General features: G+C 36.2%; 1 protein-coding gene across 1 annotated transcript; it reads right to left on the reverse strand.

The window, feature by feature from the left end:
* Window positions 1-328: 328 nt before the first annotated feature.
* On the reverse strand, window positions 329-27,713 carry LOC149544665 (uncharacterized). Its single transcript, XM_089796425.1, has 3 exons — window positions 26,492-27,713; window positions 26,195-26,332; window positions 329-618 (listed from the first exon to the last, which is right to left on the reverse strand). The coding sequence occupies exons 1-2, from the start codon at window positions 27,279-27,281 to the stop codon at window positions 26,244-26,246; spliced, it is 879 nt and encodes a 292-aa protein (XP_089652551.1). The 5' UTR covers window positions 27,282-27,713; the 3' UTR covers window positions 329-618; window positions 26,195-26,243.
* Window positions 27,714-27,781: the final 68 nt, after the last annotated feature.

Genomic DNA, 27,781 nt, shown 5'->3' on the forward strand with positions numbered 1-27,781 from the left:
AAAAATGTTTCATTGAAATTCACTATTATACTAAATAATATATTTAATTATTATAAATTTAATGATATTTATAAATATACTTAACTTTTACAAATCCATTAATATTATTAACATTAAAAATTCTCTATTAAAATTATTAAATTCAAGAAAATATAAATAATTGAAAATCTATATCAAATATTTTAAAATAACAAATTTTAATATAGAATAAAAAATAATAATATATTTTAAAAACACAACTCGATAATGCATTAATATAAAATTTAAAATGTGGAACAAATAAAAATCTTACAAAATGGCGAGCAAATAAAAATCTTAAAACCAAAACAAAAAGTAAAAGTAAGTAAATTTCTCAGAGACATAAAGCCCGTTGACTTTGTCTAAAATTAATTTTAGAACTTATTCATGTGTCCCTTGACAAAGGATCAATACAAAGGCTGAGCTTATCAGTTAACTCATATTCTACAAGAAATAAAATCATATTTAGAAGTACGTTAATTAGTTGACAGACTTGTATTTTGGACTTGCCAAACAACCTTTTGATGGCATACATGTCCCACATTTTTAAATAGGAAAAATACGGAATGAAACGTCTTTTTTGCACCTGCAAACTTCTTTCTGGCACACAAAACAAATATGTAAGTGTACAAAAGATAATCTATTTCAGTTTTGTTTTGGATTTTGTAATTATCAGCTCAGAAAAGCAGGACAGATTAGCAACAAAGGCATCACTGTTGAGAATGTGGCAAAACATCTTCATTGCAGAAAATGGGAAATTGCTCAAATGAAATAACATCAATGTTCTGTGTCACATTTGAAGCAATGTTAATATTTGATGCATATCTATAATGTTTTGAGGAGAAAGCTATGATGCATTTACCAATACATAGGCCTTCAACATGTAGAATGTAATTAATGAGCTTCAGTTAGAATGCCATAAGTTATCCTGTAAATGATATCTTACATTCTCTGATATATAAACATCAATCATATTTACCATGGTCTTCCAAAGAACTCAAAAAAATCATGTTATATAATGGATAGTCTATTCTAAAGTTGCAGAATTATGTCTATTTTTGTACATCAATTTCATGCATGCTACTTGACTGCACTGTCTGATATTCGTAAGGGCCTTCCATTCAAGGTTGCAAACCCTTGAGAGAGAATTGGTGGTTGGAAACATATCTATGCTATCAAACAAACAAGCAAAAGAAAAAGCTATTAAAGACTTCAAGTTAAGAGGTCTAATTTACAGTTTGAAAACAGAGCAAGCAAATTTTTCAAATTCCTTTGGTCTTGCTATAGGATGATTTGTGATATGATCTGAAGTGTAGAAATCTTTTATTGCAAAGTGATTGAATTTCTCAATTCAATAGAATTGATTGCATACCACATTGTTAGTCAGGTGCTTGTGTACTCTATAGCCACTTGAACATTGCAGTTTTCTATTTTTGTCAAAGTCTAGATATTGAAGCGAAGCAATATCCACTACATGTATTAGTATAAATAAGCACTGCATATTTCTAAGTTGGTAATGCCCAAGTTGGAAGTAGTAGTTTTCCATTCATTATTTAGTATGTTGTTTCGGGGGATGACTGTGTTTTCCTTTCTTGCATTAACATTTCAGATCACACTCTCTGATCCATTATCAGGATGAAAAGTTCTGAAAGAAAAATACCAAGCTCCAAGATCACACTCATTTTTTGTTCATCTCTCAAGCAGTTAAAGTTCTTGTACTCTGTTTTCTTCAAAATTCTATAGAAATCATTTTGTAATTCCTTAATTCTCAGGTTCTATTCCATTACTAATATTTGTTTTGCTTGCAATGTGATCTCAGCATTCTTACCCTGGGTACAGAGCTTTCTATTATGCTATTGCAACTTAGAGATATCCTCTTTAAAGCTTGCAACTGTTGAATATTAACCTCTGTTTCATCCCTCACTTTGGTGTTCTCTGTCACAAAAACATATACCTCCCTTTACAATTGCTCTATGTGTGAATTATATTCAGATTAGAATTTTTCTTTAGCCTACCCTGTAGTTTCAACATTCTTCTCCTCATTTTTGTTTCAGTTTTGTGTTTTTGGCTTTGATGGCATCTAACCCCAGTTCCCTATCACACAGACCACACTTTGCAATTCGTATATTTTGAAAGTAGTTCCTAGACCATATCTTCTTTTTCTTCCAATATGCATTCAGCTTTATTGATCTCCTCCTTCAGAATCTGTAGTGCCTTCACATTTATTGCCTCCATATGTTTTATTCTGCAACCTCACATTGCTTCAGGCCAAACTTGCAGCTTGTTCATAACACAGCCAAAGGACAAGTGACATGCTCTTGTAGCTTTTGTACTCCTTTTGCAGGTTGCCAACCTTTTTTAGTGATAACTTTGACGTGCTCTCCATTGATCTCATTTTCATTTTGCAGCCTTTCTCATATCTGATAAATTCTAGCTCCTTTTGCAAGTCATTCCTTCCAGTAGAAACTTTCATTTTTGTTCCTGTGTTTTGTATCCTCCAACTTGATGATTTCCAGCTCCTTTTGCAAAACAGTTTGCATAAGTGGTAAACATAAACAGTCTGTATAAGTAGTAAACAGTCTATGCCTCTCAATCTATACCGAGTGGTCAAACACAATTGATTTTTCCATACCATCATTGCAAAGATCCTTGAGCATCATGTAAGATTGAGAATGCCACAAATATGAATTTAATGTGGTGGAAGACACCAACCAATTGCATCTTGGAAACATCATTTGGTGGTGTTGCTAAAAGTCTAATCTTTCTATTCAGTTCTGATAGATTTAGATTCTAAGACTAATTCATTTTGCTGTATGAACCGTGTGAGCTTCTCCCAATAGCAAAACTATAAGTAGCTTTTTTTTTTGAGAATTTTATAATATTCAAAGAAAAAAATTGATTGTGTTAGTCCATGAATTGACTGTCAATAATAAACACCGGGTACTTTAATACTGCTGATAGATAGATGTTGCCCTTACATGCATGGAATTGTGCTTCAAATGTATTACCAACAAACATTTAGCAATCCACCAACTGTGCTTTCAAATATAGTAACAACAATCATTTATCAATCCAGCTGCTCAATGACTGGATTAAATACAACTAATATCGTCTACATCTAAAAGAAATACCTTTGTAGTCCACTGACTGAAGCCACTCCCCATTGGCCAATTTCACTAAAATCCATCTCAACTAGATTGCGGGCATATGCAGAATAATAAAAATCTTCTGAACCCACATTAACCCCTATAAATTTGTCCAAAGCATTCACAATATCTTCAAAACAATATTTAAACCAGAATTGAAAAGGTAAATTTGGAAGTCTTAGCCATAAAAGAATCTTATCAAAAGATTCAATGGCTAGGTTAAATGCTGAGTATCACGGTTTAAACAGCAGCACGAGCTTATCCTCCACCTCCAAATGGACTTGTCGAAATTAGATGAGGAAGGAATCAAATCTCTCTCTCTCTCTCACACACACACAGTCTCACTCACTCAAACATACATAATGATGCCAAAATAAACTAAACATACCAAAAAAATGAAGAAAATAAAAATATATGAAGAAATAATGGAAATAGAAAAAAATATATATAATACTGTTGTCATATTATAGTTTCCTGCGTCAAGCAATGTCCGCTAAGCTGCAAATATACCTGGCAACTCTGGAAACTAGTCAATGATTAATGACCTTAAGTTTTCCTTCTCGTCGCTATACCTACAGTGATGAAGGTTGAAGCTATTTATGATGCGAAATAAATATCGCCATAGGTCATAATGATTAGGCTTATCGCTAAGCGCAGGAGATGAAACTTTGTTACAGCGATGAGCGATGAGAAATGGACAATCGATGAAGTTATCGCCATAGGTCATAGCGATCAGGCTTATCACTAAGCGTAGGAGATGAAACTTTGTTACAGTGATGAGCGATGAGAAATGTCCATCGCCACAACCTTCAGCGATCATCAGCATGTTGAATGAGCAAAACTTAGTTATATCGATGGACAATAAAGTTATCGGCATAGGTCATAGCGATGTGGAGATCAAGCTCACGCTATGCAAAAGAGAGGGTATCACTATATCCTATAGCAATGATCCTGTCGGAGGCCGGATTCAAAAGTAAGGCATTGCGGCAATGAGCGATGAAAATGAGACATCGTTATGTGTTATAGCGATAAACCAATAAGACACTATTTTCATTTCGGGAGTTTTCGAGCAAGAATATGAAGACCCTCCGCGATCCCCCAAGATTTGCTGCAACATTGTACAAGATTGGTGTTCAGCATTTGAGCTCAAAGATGAACTGCTATTAATTATAAAAGGGTAGCAGAGCCCAACGAATGACATCTTGAGGTGTCGAAGAGCTGTAGTAATGGATAGATACAGCCAAGAATGTTGCCAGAGTCTTTTCTGATAGCTTATTAGATACACAAAGGTCAATATTAACAGACACATAGAGTTCAGCCCAATTATTGCTGCTGCCTTTTGTAACCCATAAATGGCTTCTTGCTGTGGGTCATTCTAGTAAAGAAGATGAATCAGTTCAGCTGTTTTTTGTAATGCTCCATCCCTGATTTCTATATGTATTCTTTTGAAAATCAATTAAAAGGTCAGCTAATTTTTGGTGTGAAGTACTTCATGTTGCAGAGACAAGATTGAATGTGTTTTATACCAATAATTTACTGTGCCATTGCATGTGTGAATTTGAATCTCTTTGACGTTAGATTAAGATCAATGAACAAACATAGTTTCGTTTCTTTATTTTAATACAATGAACTGAAGGCAATCAGAGTATTGCTTGGGGTTGAGGGAGATATCTTTGTGTGGTGTTTAAGGTTCGATTCATTTGCATTTTAAATTTGATCATTTCATTTTGCATCTCAAACTTTATTGCATTACCAAAGCCGGGGAGTCATAGGATGTTTGAATTTTTGGGATTGGCAAGGTTCAAGATCTAAAACTCCCTGCCTTACTTAGTTCTATCTAGGGCTGGCTTGGTTTTCCTCTTCCGTTCTCCGGTCAAGAACATGCCCAATTAGTTTAGGAACTAAACAAATTCATTAAATAGCATTCATAAGGGAGTTGTACCTTTCAATTCAGAGGAAATCTATCAACCTGATGATGGATTATCGAACTGTTGGAAGATGATTGTCTCTTGCGAGTTTGGGCATTCGAGAATTTATAAAAGGACAATTTGTTTACCAACAAATACAAAAGAGAAAGCAAAGGCATAAGGAAATCATGAGAAGAAAACATTTATATAAACATACAAAAGGGAAAAACATGTAGAAAAGAAATAAAAAAGGAGAGAAAATACAAAGGGGAACGATTAACCAGAAGAAATGTAAAAAGGGGAACAATCAACAATGGTTTCCTCTAACCATGTTTCATATGGAGTCATCTTGCCACGTACACTTGTATGACTCCAATTTAGAATACACACAATTGTAGCAACTGCATCTCCCCAACCATAATAATTCACAAATTTTATAAGTCCTTAGAGGAATAGCTGATTCTCATCTCTATTGTTACCCTATGTTTACTTGTATAGGATCTCAGAGGAGTTCACCATCACCAATCCCTCTTGTTGCCTCTTGAATATATACATAAGTAATGAGGCAATAGTTGAACCAATAAGTTTCTTTACAAAAAGCAATAAGTTTCTTTACAAACTTACCTTGAAATTGAAAATCCAAAGTCCCCATTAAAATCTCAATATATAACAATAATCAGAAGTAATTTAACATGACACGCCAAAAATAATCTAGAAGCAAAGATAGAAGATAGAAGTGAAGATTTTCGGGATGAAACAAGGAGAGATGGAGGTGCCCTAGCTTGGTTGCATGTTTGCATACATGGGTTCTATGGAAGCGTTTCAGCTTATAGTGGGTGTTGTTTTTGTTTGGCATTCTTTTCTTGGTTTTAATCTTTGCATGGCAGAGATCTCTGTGGCATCAATTGTCGATCTTTCTCGCATGGACAAGGCTCATAATGGGTCCTCTTCAAGCATGCATGCTCAACAAGCGGATACATTTTATACGAGTGTTGGCCCTAATATGAAGAAGATTAATGGGTGTCTTCCTAGAGCCCAGGATTGCCTAGTTTTGGTCATTCCTCCTGATTTGATCAAAGAAGATGTCTCATATTGGAGTAGGCATGCTCTAATCTATAAATTTATTGGTATTCGTATTCCTTTTTCCACTCATGAGGCTTGGATTTGGCGTCCCTGGCAGATTGAAGGAGATATGGACATTATGCTTGCAGCAAATAGCTATTTTATGGTTATTTTCTCGAATATTGCAGATCACAATAGAGTTTTGGAAGGTGGCCCGTATTTTTATAATCAAGTTGGATTATTTATTAAGCCATCACATGCAGGTTTTAATTCAGCTGAAGCGCTGCCTTCTCAAGTTCCTCTTTGGGTCTGTCTACCTCACCTCCCCCTGAAGTTTTGGCGAGAAGACATTTTACATAAAATTCCTAGTCTCCTGGGAAAGCCTGCAGTAGTTGCTACACAAACCCTTGATAAAAAAATGATTTCTTTTGGCCAAATTTGTGTTGAGATAGATCTCAATAATCCCCTTTCGAATTCGATGGAAATTTGTTTGGGATCTTCATCATGGATTTAGCAATTGGATTATGAATCTCTACCTTTTCGATGTCGGTTTTGTCATGAATATGGTCATCTCCTGCGACATTGCCCTAAAGTTCATAAGGATGTTGATTCCCCTTCTTCGGCACCTCCTCCTCTAGGTAAAGAGGACAAAGTGAAAGCTCCCATGATGGCTGAACCTCAGGGAAAGGACAAGGAAGGATTTGTACCTGTTAAAACTAAGGCTAAAGGATGCAGTCAAAAGAGGCCATTCAAGGATAGACAAACAAATGGAAGCTTTAACAAGTTTTGGGGTGCTAGAGAATTTAGCTTTGGAAGAAGGGGTCCCACATGTGGTCACTTCTAATTGTGTTGAGGTCAATATGGAGGTTGTACCAGCTCTTGAACTAGAACCAGTTCAAGCTATTCAGGAACAACAATTGGCTCAGGCGACTTTAAATAATTCCATAGGGGATGACATCATATTGGTTGATTTAGCTAGAGAAGTTTCGGTTTCATCTCAAAATAATAAGGGTTCATCTCATAGATTGGGAGTGCAACAACAATCCCTTAAGAAAAGTCCCACTGATAGCTCCTCAAAAGGACGGAAGACAGACCTTGAAAAAATAAAAATGACTGGAGATCTATTGGTGGAATCTGGGTTCTGGAGATCTGTTGGTGGAATATGGGTTTGTTAAACCTATTGATGCTCACTTTTCTCAAACCCCTCAATGATCATTCTCTCTTGGAATCTGAGGGGTTTGAATAGCACCTATCGTCAAAAAGCTATTCATGATTTGATTGCAATTCATTCTCCAGATGTCTTTGTGTTCAAGAGACTAAGGTTTCTGTTGAGGTTATGCATCAGCTTGCTCCGTGCATTTGGTATGCTAGCCACTATCAAAGTATTGGTTCCCAAGGGAATTCTGGAGGTTTGGCTCTGTTCTACGACTCTCGTAAGATTTCTCCCCTTCGGTGGATTTTTAGTCATTACTCAATCTCTATGGTGGCTATTGCCTTGGACTCTAGTGAGACTATTCTTGTAACAAATGTTTATGCCCCTATTGACATTTGTGGGAAGATTCATCTTTGGGATCACATTAGGTATGTGTGTTCTTGTGCTCCTTATTTTCCTTGGATTTTAGGAGGTGATTTTAATTCTATTTTAAGTCTTGCGAAGAAAAGAGGAGGTTGGGCTAGGCTTGGCCCTGCTTCTAACGTTTTTCAAGCCCAGGTGGATGTTCTTTCTATTATTGATGTTAAGCCTTCAAATGGGGTTTTCACTTGGAATAATAGACGGAGTAATCAAGAAGCTATTTCAGAATGTTTGGATAGGTTTCTTGTTTCTAGTTATTGGGTTAGTAGTGGCCTAATTACGAGTAATGAAATTCTTGATTGGAGAGGTTCTAATCATTGGTCAATTAAGTTCTCTTCTTCTCCTATTGCACTCCCTAGGAAGCCTTCTTTTAGACTCCAGCTTATGTGGGTTTGAGACTCGTCCCTTTATGATCTAGTGGCTAAGTAGTGGAGAGAGGGTGGCCCAACTTATGGCACGGCTGTGTTTGTCTTTGAGACGAAACTAAAATATATCAAATATCATCTTAAGAGATGGAATACTTCTTGCTTTGGAAACCTTCAATCTAGAAAGAGGAATGCTCTAGATCATCTTGCAGTGATTACTCGCCAAATCAGGGACTCAGGGCTTACAGAGGCTTTTGGCAAGGCAGAATCTGAGGCTATGCGAGATGTGGAAGAATAGGAACTTCAGGAAGAGATTTACTGGAAGTAAAAGGCTCACATCGATTGGTTGCAGGAAGGGGATAGAAATACTGCTTTCTTTCATCATTATGTTCAGGCTCGTCATTATAAAAGGTATATTTCTTCTCTTGTTACTATGAAGGGCTTAAGATTTCTTCTCAGTCTACTATGACCAAGGAAGCCCTTCACTTTTATTCTAAACTTTTTTATTGAAGATTCTCAACCTACAGCTGAGGAGGATAACTTAATTCTTTCGTGCATTCCTTCTCTTATCACCAATGCTATGAATTGTTCTCTTCTTCATGCAATTTTGATAGTTGAACTTGAAGAGGTTATGTTTGGGATGAATAAAGGTAAAGCTCCAGGCCTAGATGGCTTCCCTGTGGAATTCTTTCAAGAATTTTGGGAAATTATTAATATGGATCTTTTGGAAGTGGTTAAGGAAAATCCCTTCAGAATAGACAAATGCTTCGTACATTGAACTATACTTTATTGACTCTTATCCATAAGAAAGAAGGTGTTGACAATCTTGACTCCTGTCATCCCATTGCTCTTTGTAATGTTGTGTACAAAATTATCACCAAATTGATTGTTGATAGACTCAAGATATGCCTTCCGGTTGTGATTTCAGAGGAACAAGGCGGTCTTGTGGCTGGTAAGCAAATTCTTAATGGAATTGTTATTGTTTCTGAAGTTATTTACTCTATGCATATATCAAACAAGCGAGCTATGTTCATTAAGTTGGATATGGCTAAGGCTTATGATAGAGTCAAATGGAGTTTTCTTCAAAAAATCCTCATGGCCTTTGGTTTCTACCAACAGTGGGTGAATTGGATTATGAGTTGTGTTACTTCAGCTTCTTTTTCTGTTCTAATGAATGGTGTTCCTTTAGAGCCCTTTGCTGCCTCTAGAGAACTTCGTCAAGGGGATCCTATTTCACCTTATCTCTTTATCATTCTAGCTGAGGGTTTCAACTGCTTTCTTAAGCTTCATGTTCACCAGGGTTTGATTCATGCGTGGAAATGGGGTGCTCACTTGCCTCGTATTTTACATCTTCAGTTTGTGGATGATACTTCATTTATGGGACAGGCCCCTCTTCAGGAAGCTACTTCTTTTAGGTATGCTTTGGATGTGTATCTTGCAACTTCAAGACAGAAAGTTAATGAGAACAAATCCTCCAAATTTTTTTCAATACTCCCCAGGCTATTCAGAGGCGTATTGTTGCTATTTTGAGGTTTCAGATTGGGTCTCTTCCCTTTGTTTCTTTAGGTATTCCTCTTACTATTGGTAGATATCCTAGATCTTCCTAGCAAGTTTTGCTTGATAAACTGTGGCAAAAGGTTAATCATTGGACTCATCGATGGCTATCAACTATTGCTCGCCTAACTCTATTAAAATCAGTTATTCAAGCCTTTCCTATTTACAGGTGTTTTGTTCAGGCTGCTCCAATGTATTTTCTTCAAGAATTTGGTGCTCTATCCTGTCAATTCCTTTAGAGTTGGAACCTTTCAACTTCAAAATGGACTCTGGTAAAATGGGAAACAGTGTGTAGACCTCAGAAGTTGGGTGGTCTTAGCTTACGATCAGCTATTTTAAATGGACAAGTTCTCGCTGCAAAATTTTATTGGCGTTGGTGTCCTAACCAACATCAACTTTGGGCTCGTATTCTCACCCATAAACATTTTCCGGATATTGATGTGGTTGAAGTTCACTGCTTTCCTCTGGAAGGGAGAGGATCCATGATTTGGAATACGCTAAAGTTTGGAGCTCAGTTGGTTAAGGATGGTCTCTTTTGGATTTGTCATTCCGGATTCCAAGCTTTATTTTGGCTTGACTCTTGGGATGGGCACCCTCCTATTCTTACCACTCATCCTCAGCTACATGCCCTCTATCAAAATTTTAGTGCTGCTGGTTGGGACAGAGTTAATTTTTATACGATAGGGTATGTTAGAGGTTTGGTTCCTTCATTTCGTTGGAAACACCCTTCTGAATGGCCTCCAGGAGGATATGAGGAGGATAGGAAGGAGTTGTTTCAGATGTTGCAGTCTCGTGAGTGTACTACTTTGGTTGGTAATGATGTTCTTGCTTGGGACAGCAAAGATTTGTCTGGAAAAATTTCAATGTCTGCAGGATACATTGAGCTTCTTCGGCAGACGTTGGGGGACATTCAAATGCGTTGGTGGAAGCAAGTCTAGTACAAGTTTTCTTGGTCCAAATGTAATTTTTTATGTGGTTGGTGGTCCATAGCCGATGTCTTACATGAAATAATTTATGTAAGCGTGGCTTCCAAGGACCCTCCATGTGTGTTCTATGCCAGAATAGTGAAGAAAATATCTCTCATCTCTTTTTCCGTTTCTCTTTCAGTAGACATATTTGGCACTTTTGGTGGAATGTGTCGACCCAATCATGTTGGCACATTTCCTCACTGGCAAAATTCTTTGCTCACTGGGGTAAGGCTCCTGTCAAGACTTTCTTTCTTCAAGTTGCCTAGACTCTTGCACCCTCCTTTATTATTTGGCATATCTGGTTGGAAAAGAATCGTCATATCTTTAAGGATGAGTTTTTAGAGGTTTTTCGCTTATGGTGGAAAATTCTCCATTGTTTGCAGGAAACTATTTCTGCAAAATGTGACACTGCTAAGGCCATGGAACTAGGGGAGGATATTTTCAAAGCTCGTCTAAATATACCCCCCCTCACATGGAAATCTGCTAAGAAAGATGTGTAGACATCCCTTGCAAAAGATAAATCGGGTCAGGAAGTGGAGTGCGCCCCCCCCCCCCCCCCCCCCCTGCCTCTCCACAGGGTATTCTTAAAATCAACACAGATGGGTCTTCCAAGGGAAATCCTGGCCCTGCTGGCATTAGTGGTGTTGTTAGACATAGTAAGGGAGATATCCAATTTGTGTTTTCTATTTATAAAGGTCTTCAGACTAACAACCTGATGGAGGCCATAGCTATTTTGTATGATGTGAAGAATGCTTGTGACCTTGTTTGGAGAAGGCTTATCTGTGAATATGATTCACAAGTGGTGATACATCTATTGAATCAGCAACATTCTGAAGTTTTTAGTTGGAAGTTAGCTTTGATTGCGGACAAGATTCATAATTTATCTACTTCTTTACAGTCTATTACTTTCACTCATATTCCCAGGGAATGGAATAGTGTTGTTGATTGTTTGGCGAAGTCGGCTTCTGACCATATGTGTAATTGGAACATTGTTGAGTCCAATGGGCTTGTCCCATCACCTTGATCACTTGGTTGATCTTGACAGGGCTATCTGATGGCCTTTCTCTATTTGTATTTGTTTCTCTTTCAGCTTGAATAAATTTTCAGCCCTCCTTTATTTAAAAAGAAGTGATTTAACATTTTAGGCATGTTGCTGATCATTGCCAGACTCCATTCAATAAGAGTAGAACAAAAATATTATATCAGATTTCATTTCCGTTAAACAGTCAAAGGAGATATGTTTAACAAAATTTGGAACTCTACAGATTTTGCAAATATCAACCTCTTTATTCATAAATTTGGTAAGGAAATCTTTGGAGAAGCCACCTCAAACAGGCATTTTCTTGGCTCTATAACATTCTTCCAATAACAACAAATAATATCATGCCAAGAATTTTTTGAGAGAAATATTCTAATAGTAATTAAGCCCATAGGCTTGCTCCTGTAAATGTTAATAGGATCTCTGATAGAGATCAGTAGAACAGAGTTATTTATCAATAATTCAGATTTGCTATGGCAATAATCTGATATAGTATACTGATTATTTCCTTCAAACAGTAATCTATAAATACTTACCAACTTCAATTAAATATTCTGATAAATACGACTTTAATGTTACGGCTGTATGTATTGATGACAGTTATCAAATAATGTTACTGCTGCTTTCACCGATCGCTGAAGGAGAAGATATATTGCCTTTGTGATTGATTTACCAACCCATCAGCGATCATGTTATATATGATGTTGTAGGGTCATGTTCCTATGTGGATCATGACCTCAGTCTATATGCATTCCTATTGTCCACGTTCGTGTGTAGGTTGCATGCATGCAACTTCCGCTAGCTATATACGTGACTCCAGTTGAAGAATGTTTTTCTTCGTGAAGACAGAAGAAATCATGCCGTCTCGAAGATTTTCCCTTGAGAGTGTCGACAAGGAGGTTCTGTCTGCAGAGAGCACCTGCTACAAGAGGATCATATTGTGATTATACATGTTTATAATGATATATCTGATCCCCTGCAGAAGAAACTTTGGGAAGATTAAGGGTCATGGGAAGATTAAGGGTCAAGTAAGTGTTGCATTTTTGTAAAATTTTGTTTGAAAATTTGTGTGTGAGATGCAAAGATTTGGAACTTTTGTTTGCTTTGTGGCAGCCCTAATTCCTCTGAGCGAGTTCAGAGAGGCTAATTTGATGCAACAGTATGGAATTATCCCCGATCCTGAGGTTTCAAGCATACCGGATATTGTGGCAAGGCAAAAAGAGTTAGTTTACATACTTTCTTCGAAATGCAGGTTCAATTTGGTTTAGGACATTAACACTTGTTAAAGATTTATTATATCGTGGGATTATAGTCAAGAAATGCAATTTGTGATAAGAAATGTTCCTTTCAACATTGTGATTCAAGAAATGCATCATGTGATAAGAAATGTTCTTTTTGAAATTGTTATCCAATTCTGCTTTATATGCAGTCATAAATTACTGAAAAAAATCTTATTTGATGGTTTCAATTACATTTCACCATAAGAAATGCATTTTTTAAAAAATGTTCTCTTCAGATTTGAGATCATATGGAAGATTGGCTAACCACACAGTTTTGTTATGAAGAAGAGCTTTGGTCATTTTTGGGATGTTTTTTGGAATTAAATTGGCAAATTCTTTCAACTCTGTTCCATTGGTTCAAGTTCAAGTTATTATTACCATTTTAAAAAACTTTTTAAAATAGTGATTAGATTGTGCTTTCTATCAGAGATCAAAGAGTTTTACATATTTTGTCTTTTTTTGAAGCTGAACTTTATAGCTAGATGAGGACAAATCAACTCCACGGTTAATAATAAACACATTATTTAACTTTTACAATTTCATTAGATAAGTGTCAATAAGTGGCATGCTTATTTGTCTTCTAAATTATATATGTGACCATATTTGTTAATCAATCTATTGGAAAATAAACATTGAAAAGAACATTAAGAAATATAACTTTGAAGTTCTCCTGAAGGAGCCAAATTTACTACCAAATTCTCCATTATATACAATACTAAAACCACAATATTTTCAGCATTTCCTAATTCCTTTTATCATCTAGTGTAGAGGATAAATTCCCTATTTATACAAGAGAAGATGTGTTTATCTCATTGCATGCAGGTAATTGTGCAACCCTAGTTCAGTTTAACAGATCACCTTTGGTCATCATTCATTTTGTTGAAGTTGCCCCCCTCCTCCCCCACCACACCCAAAAAAAAAGTGGTTCGCAGACAAAGTATCACCAACTCTTCAACACAGTCATATGGATGCTTTGTAAAAAAGGCACTGACATTTCTGCATGTGTGAGAAGGCTGGCAGGCTAGTACAGTCATCAGCAGATGCAGGGAACGGGGACTGATTTGATCGTGGTGGAAAATCAAATCACAGACACATAAACACCATAAATAAGATAGCTTCCATCCCATTGAGTTGAAAATGGGAGCAGGATGGAAATTATGGGTGTGAATATCAATACCATATCACAACCTATATGGGTCATTCTGCTGGAGTCAATATATGGGATAGACTTTCAATCTATTAAACTCATTGATTAATGTGGAGATGCTACTTTAGGGAATCAGTTGTTTCATTCACTGCAGAGGTTGAAAGAAAATACATTGAATAAAAGGAGATTGAACAAACTTCTTTTATGTAACAAGCATTATCTAGTATTGGAAAATCAATTGAGCATATCTTATGCATACTAGCGTATCTTTCATCAAATCAAGAGAGAAGAAAAGAAGGTGCAGTCAACATTATATTAAGTTTGATGTGGCGCTAATAAGCACTGAGATGTCAGATCAAGGCTTTGGGGCAAGCAGCACCAGAAGGCTAATGATGCATGCTTGGATAGAAGACACATTGAGGAAAACCTATTGATCTCTCTTTGGCAAACAAACTGTTATGACTTGAGAACATATACATTTGTATGGGCAACTATACGCTATGGTGAACGATTGCAAAATCACCATGGCTCGTAGCATTCTGTCATTCAATTAAACTGCATCCCATACTGACTAGTTTTTCGTGGGCCACCTAAAAGTGGGTTTGGATACGAGGTGCTTTCAAACTATAATTTAAAAGATCTTCATTGCATCTATTGGGAAAACGTGGAGACTAATACGGAGACACTATTTCTGAACTTTGAGAAAGCAATCAAAGACATGACACACACTTGCAATGAAAGATAGAGAGTCAACATATAGAGTTGAATAATCATAAAGCCACAAAAAGGCACTGGAGTGAGTTCTTTGAAGTCAGGCCTGAGAAAATACTGCAGACAAAATATTCTTGTTACTCATATTTGAGCCTTAGATTTCAAAGTTTATTTCCATCTATTATAGTTGCTTTCTGTGATCTCTCATCCGTTTTCACTTTGGATCATGGAAATAAAGATCGATCCTTATCATGAATATCAATAGGTTATTCAAATCAAGGAAATCCTGCAAAGTTTGTTTAGAAAGGAATCTATTCCAGGCACTTATTCCAATAAATCAAGGAAATCGTGAATGAAAATTTCAATAAATATAGCTATCAGATGTCGCAATAGATTATCAACTACAAAGAATTGTCATGATCATGACATGCAAAGGAGAGATTAAATGGTTGATAGTATTACATCCCAATTTTTGACCTAATTTAAAATATAGCCATTGAGGTTCACATGAAATCAGTTGACATGTAAAATTTGTTATAATGCTGTGAAATGGTAAGATAGTCATTATAATTATTTATCACGAATTCATGGAATTGAATAGGTGGTGAGCCGTTATGATTATTTATGATTAAATAACTTGTTATGGTAATATGATTTAATTGCAAAGAATTTCCTTGTAGGAAGCATGTTGACGGGGTGGAAACATTGTCAAAAAAGAATTATGTACAAGAGCATCACCATTACTGGGCAAATGGATTGAAGACCTAGTGACTTGAACATCAGGATACAATCAATGAAACCGCATGAGCTATTAAATAAATAATTTAAAACATAAAATAATTTAATTGAATTATAAAACATACCTCAAAGGATTTAATATGATCTTTCACCTTAATATTATAATAAATATATCTATATACATACATATAGATATAAAAAAATGAAATGGCACCATTATATTATAAAAATTTACTAAAGTGATGTCACCCCATTAATATATTTACATGTACAAATATAAATATAAAATTATAATAATATTCAAAATATAATAACATTCGAATTATAATAATATTTGAATTATAACCTTCCAACTCTTTTTCCATCTTTATTCTTCCCTTGTTTATAACCAATTAAACACTCGGCGTAGTAAATTGACAATAATCTTTAAGGTTGCGGAAGCCAAGAAGTCCTGATCACTCTCCTTATATTTGTCATGTGTTTAGTAGAATAACATATATTCACAACTGAACTCCTATATGCAGCGACTTACATCTTACCAGGATCTTCTTTCACCTTTATCATTCCCAATTTCATATTTCTTTTGTGACAAAATTATCATTTTAAAAGCCTTGTTCAATCAATACATTTTGTGCACCTTGTTGTAAGTGTTCTAGCTGAGAATCAGAGATCATGTGCATTGAAGTGACGTTTCAAGCAACTAGAGGGAAGCTGATTCAAATCGATTTACCAACTTCAAAAAAATCCAAAATTTATGCCAGGTCATGTGTTAATCATTTCAGATTGTGATATTCCAATGTTTTAAAATCGACCTTCCATAGCAGCTGGCTAGGCTTAGAGACTTCTTTCATTTCCAAGAATAAGTTATAAGCTTATTGAATATTCCATGACATTGTTATTGATTTTTCTTCTTAACTTTCATAACATCCAGAATCATCATACAAAAAGTTGAATAGTATCTCTTAAGAGAGAGCTTTCTAAGTGCAATAAAACTTGGATGAATTATACTATATGGAAAATAGAATACAATAATATTTCAACTAGTCTCAAGAACATATTTCTTTTAGTCACAGTTCGTGATAAGATATACTAATCAATGAATCCTTTTAGAATCTATGCAAAGAGCAAATTGCTCAAAATTTTCCAAACACGTAGAATTCACCGACTCTATAGCCACATAGGGTGAAGAGGAAAAATGAATTTGCAAGAACGTAGAAGAGAAATCAGATATGATTAAATTAATTAATTAAACAATAAATTTGGCAATCTTTAAGAATATATTTTTCAAATCATAGCTAGAATATATATATTATTCATGAATTAGTTGGAAATCAATAGACAGAGCCGATTGCTCTAAGATCCGAGCACCTAGGATTCATCAACTGTATAGCCATAAAAATGGTGAAGAGGTGAGATGGAGTCTGCAATGACATAGAAATAAACGTCAAAAATGATACATTAAATCTAGAATAATATCATTTCATGCATGATCATATTTATTGTATTCTCTTGCTGTCATGCTTAGTGGATGACAAGATGTTCCATGTATATTCCGGGTAGGAAGGGCCTTTCTCGTCAGAGATTGTGTGGGGATAAGTTATGGTCCAAAGTTGGGTGCTTAAGCACCTGACAATGTTTCACCTCTCCACAAGTTGTCAAACGTGCAACAAACAAAGACAAGCTATGCATTCAAATGTTTGTCAGAAACAGGGATTTTTACTTTATGATGTATATTCAAGTAGAAGGTTATTCAAATGTGAAGTTTCATTTTGAGCAATGTGAGATATTCAAATGTAAACTAGGCTTCCGAGTATGATGTTTGATAAATATGATGAGGGAAATAAATATGTTCCATGTATCCATGGCAAGGAATAAAGCATATCATTTTTGAGATCAAATTGATGAGTGGGATTTACTCATGATGAGTCGTAAAGATTTTGAATTAGAGATAGTCAAATCTTTGTGATAAAACCGAATACAAGTTAATCATTGATTCAAAATGCCTTCACATTAATGGATTTGTAAGAGAGCTTGATTGAAATTGAGTTTCTAATGTCATTAAGAGGACGCATTTTACATCATATATGTGAAGCGGCATATAATTGAAATTCCATCAATTAATGGTCAGAACGGAGACATTGATGCACATTCCTCCATCTTAGTTTTATATTATCCTCTTAGCACTAGAAGCAAAACTAAAATGATTTCAAATACTTAAGGAAGACAGTATTATGGGCATTTGTTTGTGATAAGATGGGCCTCTTTTTAACGTCATTTTCTGGAAAAAGACCATATACAAATAGCTGCCCACAACGTCCCCTTTTGCTCACTTGTATTTTGCTGCCACTAATAGGGAGAAAGGAGACGGTGGAGGATGGGAGGGCCAAATGCTGCCAGTTGTGAGAGAAAAGGGAGGCATGAGCACGGCTTTGTTTTAGTTTGTAGAAGACTAAATTGCAGGTTTGAGTGTGCTCCATGCAGGAGATTAGTAACATGTGATTGGAAAAACCTAAAGGCATGAGCAGTATTGGAGGAAAAGCCAAAGGGTGGAGCAATGAATTTAAAGCCTAGTTATTGTCGGTTTTAACAACTTCATAATATTCAAGATTGTCTCCAATTTGGCATAACTGCGTGGGTGTTAGTGGTGGTAACTCCACTTGCCTGACCGCTACGCAGCAGCCAGTTTGCTCGGCTTTCCCATCATGCGCTCAAGCTGTGTTTGAAACGTGGGTTGGAGGGATGAAGTGACTGTACCTTGCGGTAGGCCTATACCATCAGCCGAGGATCCAAGTCATTTTGGCATATAAGGGATTCAAATAACTCACTAAGGAATTGGCCCTACAGCATGATGGCTAGTGGAGCTTCTGCAAAGCCATTTAATTACTCAACGTAATGAGCTTGACATTAGGATGTACATGCACATTGTTCCAAAACTTTACCTGAAACAACGTATTGTGGATGGCCATGCCAACTGGCACGAAAATTGGTTATTTTGAATAAAACCACAAATGCCCAAACCAGAGGAAATGATGTCACGATGGACAAGTGGCACTCAATCGCAGCACCACGGCAAAAACTGCGCGGTTAGGCCTTACTGAGCGATGGCGCGAAACCGCCAATTAACCATCAATCGCAATGTCACCAGCATTAAATGTTAAGTTGAAAATTTGATACGACCATGTGAAAATGCTTATTTCGTAGCATCACAAGCCTTAATCGCGTTTAACCAAATAAAGTCGCGAAGCCGCAATATGAGGTCAGGCGCATGGCTGTAGGAGTTAAGGTAAGGTTAAGGTTAAGACCTGCAAGCTCACGAAATTGCGACACATAGTGATGGTTAATAGGTGGCAATGATGCAACAAGAGTCAACCAATCACGTGTTGACACGTGGCGATCAACCAAGAGGGTTGACCCAGATAGAAAAAAGGGAAAATATCAAATTCAAGAAAATATCATTTTTTATCATTGTTTCTTAAAACTCAGGCCAAAGCTTTAAAATTTTCAATGTTTTTAAGATTTTTCTATAGTTTAAACTATAGACTATTTTAAATTTTTCATTTTAGTGTTATGATCTTGAGTTGGGGCCTAAAACCTCGAATGAGCACCAGAGGGGCATTTTTCATCAGAAATATGTAGTGCAGAATACCATCGGAACCGAGAAAAGATGAGCTATCCAGATATGGAATCAAAAAATGCACAGATATTTACTGGTGTGAGATGCAAGCAGATTTGTAAAATGGGGGGTATTGTCAGCAGAAGGAGCAGTTTTCATGATTAAGTTTCAAAATTAATTGGAAAGCAAGCAATGAGGTTTGTTGGCTCCAGATTTGAAGGAAAATGATTCTGAGAGCCTTCTTTTTGCCTCTAATGGTCATTCAGCAGGTGTTTTTGGCCCTAGTTTAACATCAAATCAAATCAATTACATGTCTTTATCATTCTGAAGATATTTTCAAGTTTTCTTCAGTAGTAAGGAAAAGGATCCGATTTTTAGTTACACAAAGAAGGGAGAGATAGAATTCTGCATCTGCAAGTGGAGAAGTTTCAAGTGGACAAATGGCAGCATCTGATTTGATCTGGGAATTCTCTTGTCTTTATATTCCCTTCTCTTCTCTTTCTTTAGGGTTGGTTCCAATTTTTTGAAAAATCTTCATAGCTGTGATACCACCTAGGTTGGTTGCCAATTTCTCTGAGCAAGCTCAACTGGGTTTCCACCATTTCTTCAGCATTTCTCTTCTAATGAACAACAAGTTAATGAATTACTAATAGTTCTAGTTTATTCAGCAGTTTTATAAATTGTTTTCATGCATCTTATTGTATTTGTTTCAAGGAAATGAATAAAGTGCAGCTATAAGTTTCACCTTCAATCTGAATCGTGTCTCTTGTTCATGTTGTTTGTGATCTTTTGTGTTTTGTGAACAAAGAGCATAAAACTCAGTTGCAATCTATTCTTGGTTGTTTGCGTTGATATTGTTTGCTTGTGATTCAAGGAGTCACATATATGCTTAGTCTATCATCGCAGGATTGCAGATTTCATGAAGGGATAGGTTGAGTATGAGAGTCAGAAATGATGCAAAAGTCTGATTCACAAGGTGAATGGATAGATCAGGAAGTCATGATACATGAAATGTCTCAACGATTTCCAAGGATGTATGTTAGGGGTTTATGGAATTGCCCAATAGATAAGGCACTGATTAGCTACAAGATTGAAGTGTTGTGTTGTTCATGTCTTGGTTATGCTGAAACCAATTTTATAGTCAAAATCCTTTTCCCTTTTTGTTGAAGAGTTGAAAAGTGTTACCCTTACTCAGTTTGTCTAATTCATGTCATGATTCTAGCTATTTCACATCTATGTTGTCTATATAAGTGTTAGAAGATTAAGGGTATTATCTGTTTTGTTAGATTCAAGTGTATGCTTTAACATTGGTACCACATGAATGAATCTGAGCTACACCTGCCTAGGTTTCGCAGAGCCTAAAGTAGAAGGGTATTAGCCTTATAGTTGAAGCTGGTGTCCGAATGGGTATGTTGTAGATAGGAAGTAGCTGCCCCCCGATGTATTTTACGTTTTAAAACACCAACACCCTTAATGCCTGAAAAGAGCAAGGTGGAACTTAGAAAGAAGATGTCATATTTAATGTGATGCAAAAGTGTTCAAAAATATAAGAGTGCGAATTTTACATTGTGGGCGGAATAATAACCAATGTTTCATTCCCACTTGAACCATTTTTAAAAAAGAAATGTTCCATGGCCCTCATGGGCAGATAAGTACTCAAAAAGAAGGTTGGTACTTTATACATGCTACCAGATACTGTGCAAACTCAATCTAATGATAGTAGCTCCAAAGATGTTGATGATCAAGATGGATAAAGTGAGGCTCTTCAAGCAAATATCTTTGATGATTGAACTTATGAGATCCTTCTACATTAAGAGGAGTATGACACTTCTTCTAAGGCAACGCAAGAGCTTAGAAGATTGATACTCAAAGGGAGTCTAGAAATACATATGTGTGACTACATGATTTTGATGGGCCTACTCCTATGTATACCATGAGGAAGTAATAACTTATCACCAGAAAATTGAAAGACTAATATTGGATTTAGAGGGAGTTCAAAAGGCATCCGTAGTAGAAGAGAGCTTCTAATGTAGTAACTAGAGGACCTGACTTCCCAGGATCATTATTTAGAGGGAGAATTTTGAGGTGCAATCCTTTGTAAATGATACCTTCTCTATGAGGAGAAGTTCTAAGTGAAATTCCTTGTAATGCATTCTTCTTTGTGATAGAAAATTGAGGTGAAAGCCTTTGTACCACCCTCTAACTTGGTTCATGGTGGTTGCTATTTCGCATATGATATGTGATGAAAGGTGACGATCTTTCATGTGTGTAAGGCCACTATTGTAAGGTGATAGCCTTATCAATAGTTTGAGCTATCTCCTAGATACACTACATTAACTTGTAGCACCTAAATGTGTTGGATGTCTAGGAGCAAGTGTTATCATGGTTCTTTAGGTCGGATTTTGCTAGGCACCATGATAACCAACTCAACATGGTTCTTTGGGCCAAATTTCGTTGTGCACCATGATAACCAACTTATTATGGTTCTTTGGGCCAGATCTCGCGGGACACCATGACATAGTTACTATTATAGACCACACTTAAGGTGGTGTTTAAGCTTATATTAAAATTATGGAAATTGTTTCAATTGTGTGTTATGAAAGGTGAGAAATTTAGCATCATAATTGAATATCATATAGAGATGATATCTCTTCATATATTTGAGAGCATAATGTGTTCTACAAATCCTCCCTAGCTAAGAAGGAGTGTTAAAGTTGTAGCTTCAGTCGAATTGATCCAATTTGATATACATTATTGTTATTAGTAATTCATCATTTCCTATATATACTTATCTATGTTAAATAATATATATTATTGTATATAATACATATATATATTATAGTATATAATACATACATATATATATACACATATATATACATGTATATATACATATATATATATATATATATATATATATATATTGTTATACATATTATTATTTATGTTAATATAATATTATTAAGTGATGATTACACCATAGAGACATGTCTCTTCATGAGACATGTCTCCTCCTCTCATATTGAGATGAGATCCAAATCTGCATTTGGAACATATCAATTACAATGGCCATGTTAGTACATTTGCAGAAAATGATTCATGTTACTTAACAATCACCATTGAGATGCCGGCAAATGTATGTAGTAATATACTCACATTTCCTGCGGGAACCCTGTATAGTTGTGGATTTCGTGGAGAAGAATGGTGTTTGTTCTATCAAGTGGATGTGACTAGAGTAACTTGGGCCAGTGAGGATGGAATCTGTGGTGGGGGTAATACATAAATGAGGAGCCTACCTCCCTAGAGAAAAGAACTAATTTTCTCTTAGCTATCCTAGCCTAACTCAAGATAGTAATGTCCACATTTTGATTTGGGACTAAAGAGGGAGCGATAGGGCTATAAGGGAAACCCATATAACCCACCACTTGATCTCAATCTGATGAACAAAACATCATTTCTTTTCTTTTTTCTTTTACTCACATGGTCGTTGAATATATTGCTTTAGTCGTCTGAAGGGGGGAAAATAGGGCTATAAGGGAAACCCATATAACCCACCACTTGATCTCAATCTGATGAACAAAACATCATTTCTTTTCCTTTTTCTTTTACTCACATGGTCGTTGAATATATTGCTCTAGTCATCTGAAGGGGGAAAAATAGGGCTATAAGGGAAACCCATATAACCCACCACTTGATCTCAATCTGATGAACAAAGCATCATTTCTTTTTCTTTTTCTTTTACTCATATGGTCATTGAATATATTGCTTTAGTTATCCCCACACTCTCATTCTACATGTGCTCTGGACTTCATCATTCGACAGATATGCCCAAACAGAAAATAGAAAACTTAAGGTTTTTATTCTTGTCTACTTACCTTATTGGCGTTTTTATGAGGGGTTTTATGATCTAGGAATTTTTTATTTATGTTAATATAATATTATTAAGTGATGATTACACCATAGAAACATGTCTCTTTATGACACATGTCTCCTCCTCTCATATTGAGATGAGATCCAAATCTGCATTTGGAACATATCAATTACAATGGTCATGTTAGTACATTTGCAGAAAACGATCCATGTTACTTAACAATCACCATTGAGATGCTGGCAAATGTATGTAGTAATTTACTAACATTTTTTGAGGGAACCCTATATAGTTGGGGATTTCATGCAGAAGAACGCTGTTTTATTAGGCGGCTATGACTAGAGTAACTTGGGCCAATGAGGATGGAATCTGTGGTGGGGGTAATACGTAAATGAGGAGCCTACCTCCCTAGAGAAAAGAACTAATTTTCTCTTAGCTATCCTAGCCTAACTCAAGATAGTATTGTCCACATTTCGATTTGGGACTGAAGGGGGAGAAATGGGGCTATAAGGGAAACCCATATAACCCACCACTTGATCTCAATCTGATGAACAAAACATCATTTCTTTTCCTTTTTCTTTTACTCACATGGTGGTTGAATATATTGCTTTAGTCGTCTAAAGGGGGAAAAATAGGGCTATAAGGGAAACCCATATAACCCACCACTTGATCTCAATCTGATGAACAAAGCATCATTTCTTTTTCTTTTTCTTTTACTCATATGTTGGTTGAATATATTGCTTTAGTTGTCCCCACAATCCCATTCTGCATTTGCTCTAGACTTCATTATCCGACAAATATGCCCGAATAGGAAATAGAAAACTTAAGGTTTTTATTCTTGTCTGCTTACCTTATTGGGGTTTTTATGAGGAGTTTTATGATCCAGGAATTTTTTATTTATGTTAATATAATATTATTAAGTGATGATTACACCATAGAGACATGTCTCTTCATGAGACATCTCTCCTCCTCTCATATTGAGATGAGATCCAAATCTACATTTGGAACATATCAATTACAATGGTCATGTTAGTACATTTGCAGAAAACGATCCATGTTACTTAAAAATCACCATTGAGATGCTAGCAAATGTATGTAGTAATATATTCAAGTTTCCTACGGGACACCTGTATAGTTGGGGATTTCATGGAGAAGAATGGTGTTTTATCAAGCGGTTGTGACTAGAGTAACTTGGGCTAGTGAGGATTGAATCTATGGTGAGGGTAATACATAAATGAGAAGCCTACCTCCCTAGAGAAAAGAACTAATTTTCTCTTAGCTATCCTAGCCTAACTCAAGATAGTATTGCCCACATTTCGATTTGGGACTGAAGGGGGAGCGATAGGCTCTAAGGGAAACCCATATAACCCACCACTTGATCTCAATCTGATGAACAAAACAGCATTTCTTTTCCTTTTTCTTTACTCACATGGTCATTGAATATATTGCTTTAGTCGTCTAAAGGGGGAAGAATAGGGCTATTAAGGAAACCCATATAACCCACCACTTGATCTCAATCTGATGAACAAAGCATCATTTCTTTTTCTTTTTCTTTTACTCATATGGTCATTGAATATATTGCTTTAGTTGTCCCCACACTCCCATTCTGCATTTGCTCTGGACTTCATGATCCAACGAATATGCGCAAACAGGAAATAGAAAACCTAAGGTTTTTATTCTTGTCTGCTTGCCTTATTGGGGTTTTTATGAGGGGTTTTATGATCTAGGAATTTTTATCACTAGAGACTAAAACAATACATCAATGTGACCAAGAACAAAAATAAAATAATATAATATAATAAATAATAAATAGAGTAGGTTATAGCATTTATTTTAAGGTGGAGGTCTAGAGAAATAGGAAAAATCTGTCACATGGACGACAAAAAAAATTGTGGAAAAGGTTTCTACAAGATCATTTCAAATGAAAAATCAAGTTGCTTATGAACTAAGATTGCTTGCAAGTTGCAAATGTGCTATGGACAATAGAGCTTGCATTGCAGAAGCAGTGTCCATACCATTACTTGTGCCCCTCCTTTCTTCAAAAGATCCGAAAGCTCAAGAACATGTTGTAACTATATTTTTAAATTTGTTATTGTATGAGAGATACAAAACTAGAATAATTAAGGCTGGTGCATTGCATCCAATCAGTCGTGTTATACCAAGTGGATGTAGCATGGGAGTTCAGGAAAATTCAGCTGCAATACTCTAGTATTTCCTCTGTATATAATTATAAGAAACTAATAGGAGAGACTCTGGAAGCCATTCTAACCTTGATAGATCTTCATCCGGATGCAACTTCAAGAGGTAAAACCGATGCAACCAATGATTTTCTTTGTCTATCAGCATTTCATGGAAATGATTTACAAGTAATAACAGTTGGGGCGGTTCCTTTACTGGTTAATCTTCTAACAGCTGAATGCTAGGGTCTTATAGTTGAAGTTATCTCTGTTCTTGCCCTCCTTCCAAGACAATTTGAGGGCATAGTTGCAATTAGTAAGGCCCCCTTGTAACTCTACTTATCAGCCTCCTTAGATCAGGTACTTCCTCACCCAATACCAAGGAGAATTCAGTTTTTAATATATATTTTACTGGCACTGTGCTGACATGCAGGAGCTGAAATTGTAAATATGTTGTTGAGAATGCCATCACTAATACCTGCTCTATATAGTCCTCTCACCTCTCACACACTTGAAGATAGAAAGAAAGCCAATTCATTGCTTAGAGTTAGAATCAAAACATTCTCACTACTAAGAACCAAAATTCAGATGGTGCTGTGATGTCGCCATTGAGGTCTTGATTTACAAAGAAGTGGTGGAGACATATTCAGGTAAAATTAAATTGCCTGTGTGATGTAGCCATTGAAATTCATTTACTAATAAGTGGCATAGACATATTCTTTAAAAGTGCAAAGCATCATAATATGATTAGCCAAAAGTTTTAGTGTATAACAAACAACGACATCATGTAATATATATTAGGCATAAATCTTACACCCTTTAAACATGTCCAAGTATTAATTATAGTGATTAAACAAAGAATCATTATTACACAAGAACTATTAATAATCTTTTAATCATTTTATCGTCATCTGTCCAAAGAAATGTCATACAAGACTAGAAAAGAACAAGGTACCCCAATGGAAACATACCACCCATTTCACCAAAGAGACTTTTCCTTAAGAACAGAAAGAATAAGTGAAAAATACCTGATAACACAAACAGAATCAGCTTAGCCCTGCATGGCTCTGACGTACTTTAGGAATTACTCCCAGATATATGTTGTTTGAGAAGTTCAAAATACGATGGTACTTCCGCGGTGCCTCTTCTCCAGCTCATCAGCTCTTCTGCAGCACATCAGGAAACTTCTATTAAACCTAACTGACTATTTTACAATTGAGAGATTTACAAGACAACAAAAGAACAAGAGTGTCCTAACTGAAACACCACACCTATTTCAACGAGGAGATATTTCCTGAAGAATAAAAAGAATAAGTAAGAAATACCTGTTAACGCTAGCAGAATCTGCTTAGCCCTTGAAAAATTCCATAACCTTAGGTGTTTCCCTCCTTCAGGATTTTCTCTCCTAAGGTGTTGCTCTGCTTCAGGATTTACTCTCCTATATGCGTTGGATAGACTAGGGTTATCTGCCATCTGCACTGCTTTATCTAAGACACGAAGCTTTTCGATAGAATGTTGCCTCAAAACGTCGAGCGCATATTCCATAAAGACCATGATAGAAATTTCCATGATAGGCACAATATAGGCCAAGCAAGCGATTATCTTGATAGCAAGTCCGGTGGTCATAAGGGGCACACAATATGCAGCTATTGTCACAGAAGTTGCAGCTACGATCGCAAATTCTTTTGCAACTGAGATGGTCGTGAGAGGCGCAAAATATGCTGCAATAGCGATTGTCGCGATTGCATGAACTACAAGGGTTGCAATGGTGATTGTCGCGGTTGCATGAACTGCAAGCACTGAAAGGAATAGGGCTACAACGAAAAAGCTCAGCAATCTACGAATTCTGTTTTGCTCTTCTGTAACAGCTATTGCTGCAAGATAAACAATAGCGATGGGCACGAAATAGGAATTTCCGATTACCGTGATTGCTGCGATTATTAGGACCGCAAGTGTTGGAAGGAGTAGGGCTCCAACAAATAAGCTCAGCGACTTGCGAGTTCTCTGTTGCCCGTTTGAGGTCATGGCCTCAAAAACCAAAATATGGTCAATGAGCTTACGAGCATTCACCACTATATCATCTTCCCCTTGTAGATGACGATAAAATTGAGACATTGTTGTAAATTAGCTCTCCCTGAAAAAAAAAGTTCTCTCGCTGATGTGCTACAGAAGAGCTTTGAGGGGATGCTAACTCTCTCTAGATAGAAAGAATTAAGATCCCTCTGGGGAAGTCCTGCTGAGTTATAGGGTTTGCAGGCAGATGCACAGAATCTGGAGGCCTGCTGGAGTTCATATTTGAAACCACCCAATTTATGGTTTCGCTTTAGTTGAGCTTTTGTGGAAGCTTTGTCCGCCATTGGTCATATCGGGCTGTATCATGCGTGCCCATCATTCGTCTCATGACGGCTTAAGCTTTCTGTGAGATTTCTGTTCAGTTAACACCAGTGGAACCCGACTGAAATTGTGGAAGTCAAAGTTTTGTTGGCCATAAACAGCAATTGCAAACTATTAAAAACTAGGAGTGGCAAACTATTGTGCTTGCAAGGTGCTCAATTTAGCTAAAACTAGCCGTAATATTTTAAAAAAATGAGAATATAAAAATAAAAAATTTGAAG

Source organism: Cupressus sempervirens, chromosome 8 (assembly GCF_028749045.1).
Source record: "Cupressus sempervirens isolate cs-2001-9-10 chromosome 8, ASM2874904v1, whole genome shotgun sequence".
NCBI classification, from domain to species: domain Eukaryota; kingdom Viridiplantae; phylum Streptophyta; class Pinopsida; order Cupressales; family Cupressaceae; genus Cupressus; species Cupressus sempervirens.